The sequence below is a fragment of the Solea solea genome, chromosome 14, assembly GCF_958295425.1.
Source record: "Solea solea chromosome 14, fSolSol10.1, whole genome shotgun sequence".
Taxonomy (NCBI): Eukaryota; Metazoa; Chordata; class Actinopteri; order Pleuronectiformes; family Soleidae; genus Solea; species Solea solea.
This window is the reverse complement of record NC_081147.1, coordinates 8,387,125-8,409,207: the sequence shown is the minus strand read 5'-3', so window position 1 is coordinate 8,409,207 and position 22,083 is coordinate 8,387,125. Positions and strand designations below refer to the sequence as shown.

Here is a 22,083-nt window from a genome sequence, read left to right as displayed (position 1 = left end):
CATAAAAGAGGAGGTAGAAGAGGGAAGAATGCATAAAAGAGGAGGTAGAAGAGGGAAGAATACATAAAAGAGGATGTAGAAGAGGGAAGAATACATAAAAGAGGATGTAGAAGAGGGAAGAATGCATAAAAGAGGAGGTAGAAGAGGGAAGAATGCATAAAAGAGGATGTAGAAGAGGGAAGAATACATAAAAGAGGATGTAGAAGAGGGAAGAATGCATAAAAGAGGAGGTAGAAGAGGGAAGAATGCAGAAAAGAGGATGTAGAAGAGGGAAGAATACATAAAAGAGGAGGTAGAAGAGGGAAGAATGCATAAAAGAGGAGGTAGAAGAGGGAAGAATGCATAAAAGAGGAGGTAGAAGAGGGAAGAATGCAGAAAAGAGGATGTAGAAGAGGGAAGAATACATAAAAGAGGAGGTAGAAGAGGGAAGAATGCATAAAAGAGGAGGTAGAAGAGGGAAGAATACATAAAAGAGGAGGTAGAAGAGGGAAGAATGCATAAAAGAGGAGGTAGAAGAGGGAAGAATGCATAAAAGAGGAGGTAGAAGAGGGAAGAATACATAAAAGAGGATGTAGAAGAGGGAAGAAGGCAAAGAGGACAAAGAAGGCCTAATAGAGGAGGCACAAGAAGAGCAAAGGCATAAAACAGTAGGTAAAAGAAAGCATAACAGCTGACAGTGCCAGATTAAAGACATCAAAATGTATAAAACAACTCATATACTTTTATTTACTCTCTGTTAAATTATGTCAACCAATATATCCAATGAATAGTCAAAGAAATGAGCAGAAATCAAAAGACAACCACTATACTGTATATTGCCATTGAATATAACAACTCAAATAATTAATTAATTATTGTATCAAACAACCTCAAATATCCAGAATTCATTGGTTTCTAATAAGACAGTGACAGTACCTTTTTGTAAATTCAAAACATTTGTTCACTTTGCTTAAATATTATGGTAATAAACTTGTATCATTGTTTTTTTAAAGCTCACAAAGAAGAATGTGGTCTGATTCAGCTCATGACCGCTGGTGGTCTGGACTCCAGAGTGACGGGTGTAAAAACATCAGTCCCATCGTATTGTTGCACTGTCATGAAAATACGTCCAGCCATAAAAAGATAAGAAGAATGCATGAAACCAAAACGAGGCTCTGCGTCACAAACTTGGTGAGTGTTAACAAAATGCAGGACACATTATCACCGCCATGTATAGGTCTATGCATAACTTATGGCAACTGTACAGAGATTATTATAACAAACAGATATTAAAAACAAAGCCTGGTTAAAAAAAATTCTCAACAACGTTCTAAAAGGACAGAACATTTGAAATAAAACCAAACCAAATAAATAATAAAATGCTTCTGGAGGTACACCTCCTTTTTTCCCTTTATCTGTTTTTATCATTACCGCATGGTCAGACAGAAAACAAATATACCAACATAAGACGTTTATTCTCCTCCATATTAAAGAGGCTGTGACAAATGACTGTGTCATTCACTCTTTTATCTATGTTAATTTGATTATTTTTTATCTAAATGGGTGGTCATGCAAATAGAAAAAGCCAAGTCCATTAAGCCTTTAGCTCGGCGGTCAAAGTTGGTAGATCACCTCTGGGACAGTTCGTCCCTCGATGTAAGGACCAGTTGCTGTTAACTGGGATACAAGGTGGTAAACTGGCTGGTATTCTTCCTCTTAGTTCACCAACTAAGTAGCCTTATTCAACGAGTTCATAACTAGCTGCCTTCCACTAACTGTACTTTCTCAGTAAAGCAAGCTTTCGCCGTTGCTTTACTGTGATATTCTTGTCGGGGTTTCGTCCCCTCAACCGTTTCAGAAACTCAACCATCTCAGCTTCTGAGGGCCAAACCAGGTAGCTACGTAGCTAGCTAGCATGGACTTGTATTTCAAGAGGTTGACTTGTATTAAGGTAGACCTGAACCAAGTCAACAGGTAGATCATTATTCAGAGATCTCAGCTAGGTAGAAGACTTACTGCTATTCAAGTCACGGGTTTGCTTTTCATTTGACAGATATTTCCAAGTAGTTAAACAGTTGATAAATCAACTGGTTTCCACACCTGGTGTGCGTGTGTGTGTGTGTGGACGGTAACCGCAGTTGGCTTCCCTTTTTGTGCTCCGAGGTCCAACGTGGTAGTTCCTAGAGTCCCACGTCATAGTAGAGTTCTATTGCCTGTGAATCCGTAGTCCTGACTGCTGTATCCTGGATCTTTTCCAGTTCACAGAATATCCATATCTGCCTACACCTATATTCCACCGATGGCATTGTGTCTTAGATATCCTTTCTGTCCATCATGGCTACACATCATACACACCAGTTTGTATCAGTTTGTTGCCAGTTCAAACCGGTTTACCATCTGAATCCGTCCACTGGTACAGAATCTGCAGCCATTACATCCAACCGCTGTGAGCTGTGTGTCCTGATGTCATTTCAGAAGTCTTTTGCTCACAACGTTGGATGAAATGCTCCAAGATGAGTTCTCCACCTGTTCACAACCGCTTTCTCCCAACACCAAGTCTGTACAAGGTCCAAAAAACAGATGAAAACCAGTAGACCAAGTCAAGTCCAGAAGCCAGTGAAAAAGCAGTCTGTAAACCAGTCTGCATCCAGTACTAGTTGAGCACATCTACCAGATGTCAGAGCTTAGTTCTCTGCTGGTGAGAGGTACGAAGGTGCTGTTTAGGTGAAGCTCTGGCTTTTTCCCAAGTGTACTGCTCTGAGAAACCTGAAAACACACAGCACAACAGTGATGAACAGGAATCTTCCCTCAAACTGCAAGTCTAAGACAAAATATACAATTAAATTAAAGAATGAAAGAAAAAAAACAAACAGGTGCTGTATTTACATTATATACTGAACTATTGCATGCAAGTATAGCACCATGTCTCATACATGACAGCTGTACAGCTATGACAACTATCTCCCAGTCTGTTAGAATAAACAAACATTTGAGGTTGAATCATATAAAAGTGAACATTTCCTTTCTACATTTTTTGTTATCCAAACAGACCTCTTGTTCCCCAGTGAGCTGCTCTGAACCCCTGGGGAGAAAAGAGTGGTTTCATTTTTAATGAGCTTAAACTCACGAGAACATGCACACAAGCAACAAAAAAAGCAAACACTGCAGAAGTTGGATGCAAGAAACTATGAACTGCAGAACCACACTGTCTTTTCTGCCCACCTGTCCATTCAGCAGTGTCATAGGGATGTTGCAGTAGACGTGGCGCCCCCCAGGTCCCAGAGTGGAGAACTGCATGGTGGGAGGAGGCGGGAGAGGTGGTGAAGGCTGTGGGGGAAGCTGGAACTCGTAACTGCGGCAGAAATGCCTCATTTGACCTCCGCCCAGTGGCAAGGTCATCTGGTTGTAGTCCGGAATCTCTGTCGCTAAGGAAACCTGCAGTAAATAATAAAATGTGAGATAAAAGTGTTTCATCTTTGTGAAAACTGGCTTTTGGAATTGAAACAATATTGTTTGCTTGATTTAAAAAAAAGTTAATGTTTTAAACTGTTTTTATTTCTATACTTGATTTTTTTAAAATTGATTTTGTTTTAATTTCCAATGTATTTACTTGCTTCTGTAAAGCACTATGAATTGCCTTGCGTAAGAATGGCGCTATACAAATAAACTTGCCTTGCCTTCTAAGAGGAAAGGGTCACATGATAGATAGATCATATCAACTCCCAGAACAACAGTGAAGGAAAATATAATCCTTGACAAACTGTACTTTCACCCACACAGACAACATTCTTTATTTATATAAAATATTTCTTATTTCATTTAATATTGTACAGTAAAATGCCCCCAATACATGCACACTGTGCAGATATTTTTTTATGATGATAATTAAACTGATAGTGTTGTTATTTTTAGATACCATATTTTCATATTATAACCCAACCCTAATGGATGGAGACACATTACTGTTCCAATTTGTAAGCACTTTTGAAAAAGCTAACTCAAGTGTACATTTTTAATGATGCCAGCAGAAATCCCATTATATTTTTATTTTGAGATGTATTCATTTTGGTACCATAAGGCCTTTTCCCGTTATATTGTGCTGCGTCTATCAACTCTGTGCTGCACAAGGATATACATATAAATATTTTTTTTTATTTGGCTCTCCATCTTCTTTGGAGAAACGTCTAAATAGGTTATATTTGACTCATGCAACAACATGTGAGGTAATAACATTACTGTGACCTGATGATGTCCATGGCGACTGTCGTTGGGTGGCACCAGAGAGGCAGAGGTGGTTGTCATGGCAATTGTGGAGACAGTGGTCTGTAGGTCACCAAAGAGGCCCTGTTCTCCAGAATCCATCACCTGTTACCACAGAGACACAGATTAATAACACTATAAAAAATAATTGAGGTAATTTAAACAAGTAGATTAGTGCTATTTAATGTTTATGCACTGTAAAAATATTTGTGTAACACAAAGTCACTGTTCATTTTACTTGTGTTGTCATATTAAGTATTTTTTTGTATGAATGCATATATATACAAAACTGGTATGAGCAGTTTTTTATTGATACATTTGCTACACCTTAAATCTGTGTTGGGTTTCAGAGAATGTGAAACAGGTAAAACCATAGCCATAGTTTCTGCCCTTTTGTCTGAACATCTTTCCTTTGGTTGCTTTTAGGTATTTGATTCTTGTCGACACTTTTTATTATCCAAGCAAGGATTCAGACAGTTCATAAAATGCCATCTAAAAGGATAGTGATAGGTCAAACACACCAGTTTCAGAGTCTTTTGTGTGTCGCTGAGTGTGATGGATCGCCTGACTGTGTCAGTGTTTTTGTGCAATTTTTCAGCAAGTAAGGAAATATGTTTTCCTAGCCCATAAGTTAAAGTGCTCTTCACTGTGGTTTATCAGGCTTTTTCATGGACAAGTAACTGCACACCATCAGATGTCAAATATCAAATTGAACTGAAAAGATCTGTGAATCTGAGGTTGTTTTATCTTGAGGATTTATTTGATATGAATGGCATTGTCGTGATCGGGTACAGGGGCAGCTGGTGCGAATCCCGGCTGACACAAGGGGAAAGTCGGGGTACACACTGTCCATCACAGGGCCACATAGACAAACAACCATTCACACTCACACCTATGGTCAATTTTGAGTGTCCACTTAACAGCATGTTTTTGAATTGTGGGAGGAAACCAGAGAACCCCCAAAAAACCCATGCACTCACAGGGAGAACATGCAAGCTCCATGCCATGCCGAGTCTTCGAGCTTTCCTGCACAAGAGAAGAAGGGACAGAGCCCACTTCTACCTTTGAGTTCATCCTTGCCGTTTCACCCATAGATATATATATGAAGGCACAGGGCGGCCATCTTGCCACAGTCAGCTCGCTCACCCATAACATGTGTTGTAGTGGTACATGGACTTTTTAAATAACCATAACATGCTCAATTTTCTACCGATTTTCAAACGGTTTGTTTTTTATAAACGTCAGAGATGTAGTTATCATGACGCTACATATTTATGAATAATTATAACCATTGGCTTTCAAATAACATGAAACAGAACAGAAAGTTGCAATGAATACATACACACATATGGTATTTATGATAAATCAATATATGGGCTACTAAAACTCAGGATACAGAATGGCATAAGATATATGTATACTTTTATAATAGGAATATTACTAATATAATATAATATAATAATATTGTTCACTTCACTTTCTCCCTCTCACACATGCTCGAGCAGTCACGTGGTAGTGAGGTTGCCACCATTACACACATGTGTAATACATGTTCCTGTTCAAGATCCGTGCTCATTTCCACTGATCGTTATAAGGGTGTAACACTGCCAGCAAGCTACACAACTTTCCTCCTGATTCATCACTTCCTTTTACTCTTTTACACTTACACTCCTACTCTTTGTTTACTTCCTCTTTCTCTTTCACTCCATGCTCATACACACACACGCACACACTCTCACACACACACACACACACACACTTTGACACATGGGAGACACAGACTGGACAGTGAAGCCAGAGACCAGTATCTGGCAAAAACACTTGTTACAAATGGATTGGTCCAATCCATTTCCAATCGTATGCTATCTCCAATTCAGAGTGGAGCAGTGTTCAGATCGCCTGCCTCTGCTTTTGGATCAGTTCAAAAACTACAAATCTTTAGTCTCTCACATACAGTTCACTTATGGCTGGGTGCAGGACCTTTACATCTTGAAGCTGGAGAACAACGTGAACGCCGTCGTTCGGAATACGTGGAGCTAAACCTAGTGGCATGTGTGCTTGCTTTTCAAACGTCTGTTTTAAAAGTCCAACTAAACTACAAATGGATGAGGGAGAGTCCGTATGGAGACAGCAGAAGAGTCCAGGCATGCGATCTTTGTGCCTGCATACTGTGCAGGCACAAAGTGTTGGTTGGGAAAGCCAGTATTCTGATTCACACCCTCACTTTCTTTAAAGGCGACATAGAATGCTTGTATCACACATATATGTTAGTTATGGAGGTCTACTTACATATATTAACTTGTTTTCATGATTAAAAACCTCCTAATCGCTGCAAACGAGCCGATCAAAATATCTCCTCACTGACGCTCTCGTCAGCCGCGCTGTTTCAGACCAAACAGTTGCTGTGATTGGCCAGCCAACGAGAGCTTTCCTACTGTCCTGTGATTGGCCAGGTACCTGGAAGTGACGTAATAGATAGGCCAGCTCTCAGATACACAGCTCCCCCTCTGGCACGGTGGATGCTCTGCATCTCAGCAGCTACAACGAGACTAGTTCTTCTTCTTCTTCTGCGGTTGAATGTACGCAACCGGATGTGCCCGGACTAGTGCCCGCACCGGGAGGCGCTACGGTGGTGAGGATTTCTGATGACGACATCAAATTAAGGAAGTGTCGATCCGCTTCACAGAGCCCAGGAAAACAATACAACACTATTTTCTCAGCAGTGGCTGAACTGTTTGTTCTGAAACTTTAGGGTTTCATAAACGAGGTAATGACGCAGATACACACACAAACGCAGCGTTAATTGGAGCTTCCGGTCTATGTCACCTTTAAATTGTGAATATCATAGATATTACGGCTCATTTAACTCCCTTTTAGACTGAATTAAGCAATTTCATTGTTTTTCAGGGTCATGGTGTTTCCACAGAAAACTAATTTCTTCATATTTGGAAACTAACAAAAACTACACATTTCAACAAAAAAGATTCAGCGACACAGTTTTCAGTGTCACAGTCTTTTCTGATTTAGCCTCAGAATCATCAGGTAGAACCTGCTTTTCCAACAAACCAGTGAGCACAGCTTCTCTGATCTTTTCTGCTGCCTGCTGTCACTATTACGCCAATCTGTCTTTTTGACGGTTTTCCAAATAAGATTTTCAGTAAATGAGTCCAACGAATACTCCATGATCTGTGTAGTATAAAACTTTGTTAACTAAAATGTGACAGCTAATAAAAACAGGTTTACTTCATGCAATGTCCCGGGCAAGCACCCAATTGTTACATTTCCCCAGTAAACTAATTTCTTGATATTGGGTCGCAAATTAGGAAAGTAATAAATACTACACATTTCAACAAAAAGGATTTAAAATAAATCAGGCCATGGTTTTTTAAAAGGTCACCTGGTGCTGCTTACCCTCACTCCCTACTTATACTCCTTTCTCCCACGTTCTGTTGCCAGTTTGTCTTAGGTGTGTTGTCAGCGTCTGTGCCACTTGAAGTTTGAACCAAGTCAGAGATCTTTTGTTGTGTAAGTGTTAGCTCATGTTCTTGTTTGTTTTCTCAGTCATTTCAAGTCAAGTTTAGTTTAGCGTTTAGCTTTTTCCTGAGCTGTTCCTGCTCACATTTTGTTTGCTGGTTGAAGGAGTCAATAAAGCGCTGTTAAAACCTTCTTCTGTTTCTGGCCTTGTGCATTTGGGTCCAATCTTTGTGAGAGTTCATAACAATTTATTTTCCTTATTATGACAAAAATTAGAAAAAGAACTAATGGTATGGACCCAACCCACTGAGCTCACAACACAAAACTATAGCCAAGCTGAGGGAACACCTCACAGGTGCTGTGACAAGGTTTTGGTCTATCTGTAAACCGCTATCTACTTAAGGTGTAGATTTATTTTTTTAAGGTGTAGATTGTTGTTTTTTTAGGTGTAAATTGTTGTTGTTTTTAGGTGTAAATTGTTGGTTTTTGTAGGTGTAGATTTTTTTTTTTTAGGTGTAGATTGTTGTGGTTTTTTTAGGTGTAGCTTGTTGTGTTTTTTTTAGGTGTAGAATGTTGTTTATTTAGGTGTAGATTGTTATTTTTGTAGGTGTAGATTGTTTTTTTTTAGGTGTATATCGTTTGTTTTTTAGGTGTAGCTTGTGATTTTTTAGGTGTAGCTTGTTTTTTTTTAGGTGCAGATTGTTGTTGTTTTTTAGGTGTAGATTGGGATTTTTTTAGGTGTAGCTTGTTGTTTTTTTTAGGTGCAGATTGTTGGATTTTTTTAGGTGTAGATTGGGATTTTTTAGGTGTAGCTTGTTGTTTTTTTAGGTGAAGAATGTTGTTTTTTAGGTGTAGATTGTTTGTTTTTTAGGTGTAGCTTGTTGGGTTTTTTTTAGGTGTAGATTGTTATTTTTTTTAGGTTTAAATTGTCAGGATACCTGGCGTCTGGAAAGTGTCTCTCTGCGTTTAGCAGGCATTTCGTAGACCACCTGTTTCCAAAACTTCGAGGAGAGCTCATTGCTCTTAGGTCCCCTCCACTTGATGATGGATAAAACCTGAAAATAATGAAAGGGAGGTTAGAGAATTTTCTTTCTTTCTTTTTCTTTTTCATTATTTTGTTTTGAACCACAAACGTCTTCCTCCTCCACTCTTGCCTCTCCCTGTTTACCTTGATTGTGTGTTTAAGTGCCTCAACCTCCTGGTAGTTGATGACATTCTTCAGGTCGGCACACTCTATCATGATCACCTGGACACACAGAAACAGTGTGAGAGGGAATAAATATGATCATCTCCAACCAAATCAACTCCCCATGTAGTTCTCTCAAAGTACAACATCTAGGAAGAGAAAATGACACTTATCATCTTGTATAAGATTAGCGATGTCCTGTTCATTTTGTGCTCCTCACCTTGATTTCACCAGTAACCAGCATAGAATGGAGGCGTGTCTCTATCTGGAAGATACTCCACCCTCTTTTGGCGACAAACTCGGGAGTCAAAACGATGATGAGACGTCTGCTCTGCTCAACGCTGCGAGCCAAGTCCTCGATATAGGCTATGAGATGTGGATACAAGGTAGAAGAGGTAGAGAAGAGAGAAGAATAGCATTTTTATTTTTTTTTCTTTAAAAAGGTAAAGAGCAAACCTTGACTAAGACGACTGAGTAGTTACTGAGTTTTGATCCACAGTCCACCGGCTCAGAATAAATCCCACTAATTGTTATCTGAACATATTGTTCTGCACCTGTATGACATGCTGCTCATCAGGGCTGGCACAAGCCTTTATGAGGCCCTGAATTTAAATTAATCGCTCAAGTTTGAGAATAAGATAGAAATGAGAATAAGAAATAGAATAAAATAAAATAAACTTAAATATGTGCAAATCTACAGCTTGCAGTTTACAGTAAATGAGGTTCATGTTTAACTGTTTCATACAGGCAAGCTACATGAATATAGATTAGTATAATACGAGTGAGGAGGCTGTGTAAAAATGTGTTTTTTATAGAACACAAAATAAATGAAACAGCCTTTAAAAAAGCACTTTAAACACTCTCCCACATTTCACAGAGAAGCAAGATGTACTAAATACTATATTTCTATTTATAGTTCCTGCCACAATCAATGGAAACTGACTGTAACCATCATGGCCAGTTTGTATAACAAAATTCAAACATTACATCCTGAGCTGAAACCAGGATGTTTTAGCACAAAACAGGAAATGCTTTGCCCACAGTTGTAAAAACAATGCCATTTTGGCAGGAAATCTGTCTCTTTAGTCTCTTTGCCGGCATTTTGTATGGTTTATGTTGTCTTTACTTATCTTTATTTATTTATTTTTTCAATTTTACTAACTGTTGTTACTTCTTAAATGTGCTTCATAAATAAACTGGATTGAATTGGATACAAAAAGTGAAGATGGTGGAGAACTGTTATGCCCAGGGAGCCCAAAACAGTCAGGGACAAGCAAAGGGTAGAGCATTTTAATGGATCATCAAAGATCCCATAAAACAGGCTTGAAGGAAGCAGAGAACAAGGAGTGATAATAACCAACAGGCTACAGATTCTGCTCGGATAGTGATCACTCTGTATCAGGTACAAAATCTACTGCTACTGTAACTTCAGTGTGTTGTTTATATTACATGCTTTTATTACTGCTTGTCTTGAACGCTGTCTGCTCTGACTTTTTCCAGACACAGCAGAGGAATATCAAGGGTCAGCTATATTTAGTCTTATAAACCATGTCATCTATTTCCTAACATGGTTGTCCCACGTCCCGTTGGAGTTCCATAAATGGTAAAAGAAGGAGAGTTGGCTGCAGTGAACTGTATTGCTTTCTCAAGTGTTATCATACAGTTATCTAGTTTGTTAAATCATGGAAATAATAAATCTTAAAGGCAGGGTGGATGATCATTTTCTGGAGCAGTTGCCTAAAATCCTCTTCACACCTCGATAGTAACCAATTAATTAATGCATTTTCACAAAAATGAAAATGAAAAATGTCAGTCACCTGTGGAACGGCAGGCTTGAACGAATTAACAAATGAATTGGATCGTGATGCATCAATCAAACTGCCATCTGCACCCACCCATGCACGAAACACACATGCTTTCAGTGACGACAACTGAAAGCCCAAAAAAAGGCTGCAAAGTCATGCCGTGGTCTTTGTGATCTATTGAGAGTACATGTTGTTTTCGTATATGGGGTTAAGAGTCACCGGAAAGTACCGAAAGTCCCAGATGCAGCGCAGTGCTCGTGAACTGTGTGAAACCAACGCTCTTCATGAAGAAGTATAGCGCGTTCCTGTGCTCTGGAGGCGTAGCTTTGGAGGGAAGTCTGAAGAGAGTGGCTTGGACTTTTGAATTAAAAATGTCACCTGCTCAAATGGTTTTTACAGGATCTCCAACCCTACCTTTAAGTGGTGTTGCTGGAATAATGAATTTCTCTTTCGATAAAACAGATTACAAAACAAAACATAAGAAAAAGAAAGGGGAATCCACATTAGAATCCTAATGTAGTATCTGCTTGACTGTGAATCCTGCTGGCTGCACCCTTCAAGTCATTTTGCTCATAAATGACAGGTGAGATTGACAGGAGTGTAAGGAAGAGTGACAGAAATGCCTGTGTAAGGTTTTTGCCGTTGTGCTGATACTTTGACATCAGCTTTTACTGAAAACTCAGGGAGGTGATGTGAACTGGAGGAGTGAGCAAGTTATGAGATCACGCAAGAAAACGACAGATCTGAGCTGGAGCTATTTATCAATATAAAGATGAGTCAACACAAGACTTAAAGAGCTCACTTTGCAATGCCCCATTTCCATTTAATTATATGTGACATTTTGAGTGTTTTCTGCTGGGTGAAAAATAGAAATGGCTCATTATTGTTATTTTTTCGATTCGGAGTGAAAATCTCTGAAAACTGTGTTGTGTGAACAACACATGTCTCGCCCGCACATCTCCCTGCTTCACCATCTCTTCACTTGCTAACTAAATTAATGACAGACTCTCCACAACAACACATTGCAATTTCACGCTCAATATAAGACACACAAATAGTTTGCACATCCACATATTCAGTCCCTTTCTTTCTCCTCTGTGGTTTGGTTTTCTCTCTTTATCCTCCACTGTCTTCTCTCCTCACAGTTAACCTCCTCATCACTTCTTCTTCTTCCCACTCTCTATTTTTAAGAATGACCTAAATCTCTTCATAGAAAACAATACAAACCGATGATGTCATCACTCAGCCCTTTCTCTTCCTGTTGTTTGTATCTTGCTCTTTTGTTCATTTCATTGGGTTAATGGAGTAGATAATTGAACGGTGTATTTTAGGCCGCATCGCTGTGTCAATGGCTCTGATGAGCAGTAGACAGGCTCCTCGCTGAGTCTGTTGTTCACACTACGTAACCTTTACTTCACATGGAGCTTGGACAAAGTAAAGCGTGTCGTTATGCACAGTAGATATTTGTTTTTTCCGGGGCACAGAGAGGAAGCCTCAGTGTGAGCACAACTGTGATTGTTCATCTGTTTTCAACATGGTGTTGTGTTGTGTTTGCTTGTGGCTTTATTTTAGGCTAAGCAGATGTAGAGCAGACTGATTCACTGTGAAGCATATTTAAGTACATTTGCTATATTATTGTTTTGTTTCATAATGTATTTTAGGAGACAATATTAAATAGTACAGAAACCATTATTTTGGAGCCACATTATAAAGTAACAGATTTACTGCATTCTTCTGACGTTTTTAGGGCATGTTGAGAAACATTTTGTCAAGAAAATGCTAATACACCTGGGATAATGGCTCAATACTTTGCATTATTTTGATAGTTTGGAGGGATTAACCTGCAAACTCACAGACTAATGATATGTTTTACAGTGTTTTCTTTTTTAAAGCAAATGCAATCCTCTGGAGCACACACTATGGCAAATAAATAATAAATAAACATGGCTCTCAAAGTAACCACATATATGGAATATATTTGGAACTAAAGCCAGTAGAACAAATGGATAATGGTAAATGAATGAAGCCCACATTAAATCTCAGATGCTTTAGTCGTGTCTTTTTGTATTCCATTAGGAATTTCAATTAGGAATAGTACCAAAATAACCAGCCCCTAAGAACCCTCCATACCAAAAATGATATGGAGTGTCAAAGGCTCCACCCACGACAGTCAGCTGATTGGGCGACATACTTTGGTCTTATTTTTGGATGGCATTCTCTTCCACGCCCCCAGTCTATTCTCATACAAAGCTTGACATGGAACTTTGGGAAATGTCTCACGAGTTGGCTTCCGTCCCACCCTCTCTCTTCTATGATGATGGAGAGATGAGGAAAACAAACTGACCTCGCAAAGAAACTGTAATCCGTGACTGTAATGGAGGTGGTCTCTAAATTAAAGGTGAAAGTTGTTTTCTTTTACAGATACTTTTTTTTTTTTTTTACCTCTACTTGATTATGGTGATGTTGTGTATGTGTGCTTGAAACAGCTGCGTACAGTCCTTGACTCCGGTCTACCACTGTGCTCTGAGGTTTATCACTGGCTGTAGCCGCCTCACCCACCACTGCATACTGTATGCTTAAGCTTCCATGCCCTCCCTGAATGTAAGACACTACACACACTGGATGACTCTGGTTTATAAGGCTCTTCTTGGCTTGGTTCCTGCTTATTTATGCACTTTTTTTCAGAGATCCAAAAGCCATTATGCCTTACGTTCCAATTACATTTTGCACCCATCTTGTTTTGGACTGAAATGGGAAAAAAAGCTTTCAGTTTCTCTGCCCCCTCTGCATGGAATAACTGAACTAAAATGATCAACATTTATTTCACTGGGATCTTTCTGCTCCAACTTCAACGACAGAGAACAGGAATCCATTTACCTGCACTTTTATATTTCGAGGTTTGTTTTGTAACTGTTTTCTCCCTTAACTATAACGTGTGCTGCTATATACTGGAGAAAGCTGGGGATCACAAAATGCAGCAAAAAGGAGCAAAAAGGACTGGGCAAAGACACATGGAAACATGGACGCTTCAAAAGGAGAACAATCAAGGAGTGAGGGGGAGGAGGCCACCCGGGTACGAGGGGCGTGGCCATCAGCCAAGGACATGGAGAATATGAGCTAGGGGCCGCCAGACTGATGCAATGGGGAGATACTTTAGGCGAGTATAGCATTTGCTCCACACTCACACTCAATCTAACTCTCTCACTCTCTCTCACACACACAAACACACACTTTATTTTATGCATCTGTTCTATTTTTGTATGGTATGTTCTTGGATTATTTCAATGAAAATAATTTAAATTTATAATAAAAAGAAAAAAAATGAGTTAGGCTTTATTGGGTTTCTCACATTCTGACTCCTTGGTGTCGTCTACAGCACCTGTAGACCTCCCTCTCCACATATGATAAAAAACAAAGTATATACCCACACAACCATTTGGTTTTAGTTCAATAGCACCCTTGGCCAACAGTAACAGTATGGGAATCTATGTTTTCCCATGGTAAAGGAGTGAGAATTGAACAAGCCATGATCGTGCAAACGGAGGAGGGTGTCGCTGAAGCGAATGTCCGTTGAATATCCAACCTGAAACACATTTTTTATTTTACTAATTTAATAATTCTTCCTCGTTCATCTCGGCGCTAGCTCGGTGCTGGCTGTGAACGCACGCACAGTGTGTGAAATCGATGAATCTTACGAATTCAAAATCCTTTTGTATTCTCACAGTTGTCGAATCTTATTCATATTGAATAAATCACAACCGTGTGTGTGTGCGCGCATCTTTTTGACAGTTATCTAACCCTATAGTCAATATTCCAATCAGTCAGAAAAAGCATGAAGAAGAGCCTAAATGGGTATTCAAAAATAGTGTCAAGTTTCAAAGAGTGTCTGTGTGACATGGTGCAGAATTACAGCTTGATGATTATAATTACTCAGTGGTCTTACATTCCACTGCTGTGGAATCCACTTGTGATTCTGTCTATTTCAGATCAAGCACAATAAAATAACCTCTTCAGCGGTCACCATGTTCTGCATTTGTATTGCGTAACACCCATACCAACACAAAAGGGTAGTGATGGACACAAGTTTGGGAAGGACGCATGTAAAACAGACACAAATGGAGTATAAATGGGCCTTTGCCACTTGTACTGAGCAGTGACATTTGTGCAGAGGCCTCTGGGAAATGGAGTTTAGGGCCAGTAACTCAACAACAATCTTTATCAATGCTTTCAAGGACTTGTCTAGACACAAAAGTGAACACATGATTGCTTCATTCATTGTCCCTCTTTCACATAGACATGTCAATATGTGAGTATTCAGGCCTAACTGCTCTGAATGCTGTTGTGAACATTTTGATCGTGGCGTTCATGCTTCATATTTAGTGAATGCACATCTATGTTTGTCAGTGTCAGAAGGCAACATCTTCTATACCCTCATTCAGTGTCCTCAGTCTCCCGAGGGCTGGACTTAAACCACCATGTTTTCATCTTGATAAGAAAAGATCACTTTCCAATTTGGACAATTGCAAAGAATGATTTCACTTGAAACTTATTAAAAAGATAATTAAAGGGATAAAACACATACAGACACATGGATGATGTGTGCCAACATGTGTATGTGTGAGGACATTTTATCTGGGCCCCACAACCTTAAAGGGCTTGTTGGGGCTTAAGACCTGGTTTTAGGGTTAGGGTAAGGGACTAGGGAATGCATTAGGTCTATACCACATGTCCAGTAAGACAAAATCACAATAAATCACATGTATAAACACAAATCACATATATACATGCACGACTATGGTACAGGGTTGTGTATCAGTGTGTGTATGTGGTTTGATTGCTCATGTTTGTGAGTGTGTTATAATGAAGACCCACATTCATTCTTATTTCTTCTGACAGAGTGAGGAATTCTGGGTATTGGGAGCTGCAGTGGCCCGGAAAGTGTGCATGTGTTGAGTGTTTGTGCGGTGACAGAGGAGTGTGTGAGGTAGATAGATATATAGATTGATACTCACTACTGCTGGGTATTAGATCTCTGTCTGGTAGAAACAGCTTGTAGCCGTAATGTTTCTCCAGAACATCTGGCAGGATCTCCAAAGCTAACGTTTCCTCATCGCTGCTCGACCTGCCAGTGGAGAGAGAGACAAAACATGTGGCTCCAGGTTTAAAATCAAACAGATCAATATCTTTTAAGGTTAAGCAACTGAAGAAGGAAACCGATTTAAATCATTGTGGTTTTACACTGAATGTGAACCAATGAGTTCCTGTAATGCTGCTCTATCAGCTCGTTATAACTCTATCTCTCTGTTTCTGAGTAAAGCATTACATTCTTTGTATGTTTTTGGGTCGGTGGTCACATTTCCGTGCTGCACACATATTGAAGCAGAAAACAATGCAGTGTGAGTAAAGTGAGACAGCTTCATACAGCCACACTGAAAATACCAAGTTTCTGAAGTAGATTTAACAGCTAAAAAAACCTGGACATACAGTCAGACTTCACAATTGTATCTTAATTACAATCACGGTATTGGCTTCTCATGAATGTAATGTGATATTTGAAAATGTCTGTTCCACCAACACTCTCCGAACAGCAGCCTAACTGAGTGCTACTGTATTTGGACAAGTAATGCTTCGTTAAAAGACAGGTTTACAACACGTGAATTCCCAAAGAACTGTAGAAACACGCATCAGCAGACTATACTACATCGCGTCTTTCTTTTCTCTCACTCACTCTGTGTGTAATTATGTGTGAGAGTGGTTAGGAACGGAGTAGAGCAGTGTTTTTCAACCTTTTTTGAGCCATGGCATCAAAAACACCAAAGATGTAACAATATCATAGCCTACAGTATATGTATAATGATAATTTAGTCTCTCAATTTGTTTATAATCACTCAGTGTGAAACCTGGGGCTGTTTAAACGAACACAAAACTAATATCCTGGCATGTATTGAAGAGAGGCACATACTAAGCTCTTCCTCATCAGCTCTCAGTCTCTCATGCTTGAAAAGCTCAGCTCTGATATGTTAAAATAGATGTGTCTGCCAGAACGGGGAACTCCTTGGCAGCACTCAACCAAAATCTGTCCAACAGTAAATCAGCAAAGCTTAAGTTTAAACCACGGTCCTGTCAGACTTCAGTTAGTTCCCAGCTAACAATTTTTGGTTCCCAGACCGTTCTGGTTGTGGGAATGTTCCCTGATGGTTCCCTGATGGTTCCCCCTAGGCCGCCTGTGGTTGATATGAAAATGTTTCTAACGTTAAGTGAGTGCTATTTTTTGGTTGTTACTTTTCTACAACCTTCATGGTAGAGGACTCTTGGTCACAGACTGTAGGGTCTAAGAGCCTGCAGACAACAGTATTTCATCAAATGTGGAGCTGGAGTCCAGACATGGTGAACCTGGCAGAGCAGTGAAGACCAGCAAGTTCTCTACAAATGTCAGAGCCACTGATGAAGACGTGCACAGAGACTCTGTATCTCACCTGCCCAGAGAGTCCAGGTCCACTTTGGTGTAGGACAGGTAGGCGTCATATTCCTTATTATCTGTCAGGAGGGAGATGCCAAGACAGAGACAACACAAGTATGGTTTAGATAGATGAACAATAAATAACACGTTGTTAAATGAACTTGAAGCACGATCACATCAGTGGATGTTTGAGCTCCATGGGGTTGGACTTGTCAAAGCTTTTAAGTATTTAAGTTTTGGCACATATTTGAAAATACTTTTGCTCACATGTTATGATGATAGTATTGAGTGTATAATAAAATGCAATGAAGATGTTGTGAATGAAATTGTAATATTTCTCTTTTTTTGTTGAAAGTTTTCTATTTTTCAGAATAAAAAAATATTTAATAAAAACAAGTATTTTAAGTTGAAGTCAATATATCAGTCAATAAAAGTAAGTTGTCATTTTTATGATGGAGTAAAATATACACTTACATTGATTTTGGTGGAGCTTTAAAAATAAAGATTCACATTACATGTAACTGCTGAGTAATTTTTGTGCTTTTTAAATATAACACATTATCATTATAAATGAACCATAATTCTTTCACTCAGTTACACATGTGACTGGTTCATACCATCCTCAGTTTCATCACTTCCAAAGTGTCTCCTGTAGCAGAGCATGATCTCCAGGTTGTAGCATTTATAAAGTGCCGTCAGGATGCCCAGCAGCAGCAATATGACGCCGAGACCACCAGCCAGCTCCAGGCGATACATGTCTACAGTCAGAGTGGAGTCAGGGGGAAAGAAAAAGGAGAATTAGATTTGTATCAATAGAAACAAGTACCTCACCTTTTTCCCCCTACATGACAATGCTTTATTTTTCATTCATTCAAGACAAGGTTGGACTTAGCCAAGGCTAAAATGCAAACTATGCCACTTACAATAAAGAGCAGTGTATGTCTGCTTTACTGAGCTCTTCAACTTGATAACATCACAGTCATTTGTACATTAACCTGCTCCATCTCTTAAAGGAAAAGGCTGTTGGAGTAATATTGTCATGCTTGAGTTCACACTGCACATGTGTATAATGATGCCTGCAAGACATTCATCCATTTATCCATTCATACATCGATCTTCTACAGCTTTATCCTCCACATGAGGGTCACAGAGGAGCTGGAGCCAATCCCAGCTGACATGAAGCGAAAGGCAGGGTAAACCCTGGACAGGTCATCAGTCCATCACATGTCCAACACACAGAGACAAACATTCACACCAACAGTCAATCGAGTGTGTCCAATTAACCTAATCCCCAGTCAGACTGTGGGAGGAAGCCAGAGTATCCAGAGACAAACCATGTGCACACAGGAAGAGCATGTAAACTCCACACAGAAAGGCCCTTTATCGCATCAGGATCCAAACCGGTGACCTTCTTGCTGTGAGGCAACAATGCTAGACACTGTATTGCCGTGTGGTTCACCTGCAAGATATCTATTTGCATAATGATGGAAGCTGAGTTCAGGGCTGCTTGCCAATGAATTAAAAATAGCAGCTATAGTCAGTCACCAGCCAGAGATCCCATATTGGATCTTCAGTAGGAATCCAAGCTTCATGGACACAGTCACAAACACACACAAAAAGCTATTTTCTAGCTTGTAAAAGTCAAGCACTCGACTAAAAACATGTTTTAATTTACATACTGGACACAAGTCCCTATGTAAACAAATATATGTCTTCAAATTTTCTGTAGGTTCTCGTAAAAGCAATAATACGTAACACACACTCACACACACAGAGAACAGCAGTGTTGTGAAGAACACAATCTAAAAACAGTGCAATAGCTCCTACAATGATTATCATTTTAGAGTATGAGTTGTCATGTTCTCCTCTGGAATAGTTTTTCGCAGAGTTCTCACTGACCCCGAGGTCAGACTGTAACCAGTGTGTCATCAAAACTGGAAATCAGCACTCAGCAACTTTGTGTTGCCACCTGGGAGCAAAGCAGCGCCTATAGTCACCTGCTCTGAACTGTCAGGGGTTATTATGCAAGGTGCTGAGAGTTCTGTAATTGCCCGCTGAGATTTACATTTTTTAAACACGGTATGCGCATCACTTCACTTCAGCCTGTATAGGGTTATATCACAACAGTGAAATTGGAGAAGATTTGCACTGAGGATGTCAGTTTGTTACAGACATTTCAGTGTTCAACATGAAAGCCAGCCCAAGGTATAAGCAAACTAAACGGCTGCTTAACAGGAAATCAATAATAACAACAATTGAACACATCTAGATCTCTTAAGATATAAGTTTTAAAGCTAGTACCTTTAATCCAAGTTCAGTATCACCACACTCAGTGCTTTCACTCTGGATACAATAAGTTTCTTCTCGCGGCCTCATAAAGGCTTGGCTCTTTATTTCCCTGTTAAGCATTAAACTGGAATAAAACTCGAGGTGCATTAGAATCAGTTATTTTCTTTGTTCTCTTGTCAGTTTTATGCCTGTGTGACAGGCTGTTCCCACGGTTTGAACATTCATTCCTAGTTGTTTCTGTTATGTTTTTTTGCTCTTTCACAGAGTTGTTACTTATTATTATTTCAGTGAAAGTGTTGGACATTTTGTGACCACAAAGACTTTCAATTATGAGCTCAATTTTAATAACATAGCGCTGTAATAGCGGGAACCTTGATACAGGCAGTGATGTAAGACTTATTAAGAACAATGTAAAACCATTAAAGCCTATTAAGCAGAGTGTCCTTAAAGTGGCAAGATTAAAGCTACACCTTGTGCATCAGAATAGCCTGTGTCAATATATTTTATTATTCATGCATTAAAATGTAATTGCTTCTTTTTGTAGCTGGTCAACGTGAGCTCTATTTAAAGTACGGTAAGGGGAGTACATTTGAATGGGAGAAGGATCCTGCAGGATAAATGTCAACTTGTTTCCCTGTCTGAGTTTTCATGTTGCACTGATTTCTGTTTTAAATCATATTCACTCTGTTGTAAATAACTCTTTCTCTAACTCCTTTCTTTTTAATTTTCCTTATATTATTTATCCGTCTTTCTTCACCTGGCAATAAACCTGACTCTGATTCTGAAATCATTCCTGAAAATATCTTTTATAGCACACAACAGATGACAAAACCTGCAACATTATGGACTATCAAATAAAAATAAAGATTCATTATGTGTTTTATGCAGACAAATTCAATCATTTTCGAGCGACAAACTTTCTGTATTTTTCATTTTTTTGCCCTATTTTATAATATATGTTGCATTATTTGATTTTTCTCCTTAATGGATGATTTCTTATTAATGTTGCCGTCTTCTTTCAATAACAAACCTTCTGAATGGCAACATTAAATGTCAACGTCAGGAGGAGAAAGAGCTCTTTAAAATATGTTTCCTGTGGTAAATAAACTGCAGAGTGGAGAAAGATTTAAGGGCCAAATGTAAAATGTGCAGCTTATATAGTTAAAATGAGTTAATTCTGCTTTTCTTTGCATTCATCGTTATGTTTACAACTATAGTTCCACAAGTATGATATAACTGCAGTTACCACATTTCACCAGTAGACGTCTCTCCAGCTCTACTCTCCATGTATACACAGTGATGGAAGGAGGTGGGACAGTGACAGAGGAAGGGTTATACAGGAGTGGTAGGAGATGGTGGTCCAAAAGGAAAGATGTCAATAATGAAATAAATAAATCAATACATTTAAATTACTTCCATTCATAATGAGACACATTTAGAGGCCATGCCTTTCTACACCTGTATTTTCTTCTCTCAGTTCTCCACCTTCCCTCCATCATCACTTCATCTTTCTTCCTCAGATATTTTCCCACCAGTAATGAGTCACTTGCTGCCATTTCTATATATCAGTGCACAGTAAAAGAGGAAGCAGAATTTAAAACAATGTGTTGGATTTTACTTGTTAGATATGACCGGTGATGGCTTTGCATGGAGAGAAATCTAATTAATGTCCAAAACTTTTCTTCCTGTCATGTGCATTTTTTCCCCCTTTCTTCACAACCAACATTGAGTGTCAATGACTCTTTGTTAAATATCCACAGCCGCAACGTTTTCCTCTTTCATTTTTATTCTTATTTCCATTCTTAATCAGCATATTCTGCCAAAATAACATCAACTCAGAGTAAATCAAAAACCTCTCCATGGGATAATGAAATACTTCGACTTGTAGCTCCTCTAAAAGCCACCAGTCAAGACTGAAGTGGACACAAATCTTCATCATGCTGATGAGATTGTATAATACTAAAAGAAGAAGAAAAAAGTTTTAATCTTGGTTTTTGTCACCAATCATAAAGAAGAATCTCTTGACAGTTTCTTTTAAAGCATTACTGAGTTTAGTTCACTCTCATATTTGATGGGCCACATAAATGGGCCTAAACATTTTTTTGAAATAAACTAAATGTAATACATAAGCATGTATTTTTCAGTTTTTTTGAATAATGCAGTAGTTTTGTGTTGAACTTCATTGAAAAGGGGACTAAAAGATAGATTCCAGAACATAAAGTAACTAAAGTAACTGCAGATTTAAGCTGGTACACTGACATGTGTAGTACAGTGTTTACACAGTACTACGTGTCATTCTTCATTAGACCAGAGGGGTATTCCAGAAAGCAGGTTCAACACACTCTGAGTCTATCCCTGAACTCTGAGTTGACTTACTCTGAGTCGGGAAACTCTGAGTATCCGGTTCCAGAACAGCTGATCAGAGTTAGTTCAATCAACTCTGAGTATGTTAACCTCGAGGTACGCGCGTGCACAACCACTATAAAAAGCCATCATCAATGGAGCCCCGATACCACGAGTCACCATGACAACCGAGAAAAAAAAAAAAATCAACTTATTTCAGTGAGAAGGAGTTGGAGATCCTTTTGCTGGGCTACGGAGAATATGAGCACATATTTCGCCGCGAATGC

The 22,083-nt window shown here is 39.1% G+C and overlaps 1 protein-coding gene across 2 annotated transcripts in view; it reads right to left on the bottom strand.

The window, feature by feature from the left end:
- Positions 1–703: 703 nt before the first annotated feature.
- Positions 704–22,083, bottom strand: part of il1rapl2 (interleukin 1 receptor accessory protein-like 2) — a 395,763-nt gene continuing 374,383 nt past the window's right edge. Inside the window, exons 10-19 of one of the 2 annotated variants that reach the window (XM_058649406.1) lie at positions 17,782–17,922; positions 17,181–17,241; positions 15,717–15,826; positions 9,120–9,265; positions 8,882–8,959; positions 8,652–8,768; positions 4,222–4,344; positions 3,202–3,414; positions 3,031–3,061; positions 704–2,745 (exon numbers count right to left, since the gene is read on the bottom strand). In XM_058649406.1, the coding sequence (XP_058505389.1) occupies positions 2,657–2,745; positions 3,031–3,061; positions 3,202–3,414; positions 4,222–4,344; positions 8,652–8,768; positions 8,882–8,959; positions 9,120–9,265; positions 15,717–15,826; positions 17,181–17,241; positions 17,782–17,922 (1,109 nt within the window). In that variant the 3' untranslated portion in view covers positions 704–2,656. The remainder of the gene's footprint in view (positions 2,746–3,030; positions 3,062–3,201; positions 3,415–4,221; positions 4,345–8,651; positions 8,769–8,881; positions 8,960–9,119; positions 9,266–15,716; positions 15,827–17,180; positions 17,242–17,781; positions 17,923–22,083) is intronic. The other variant, XM_058649407.1, reaches the window with a different exon arrangement.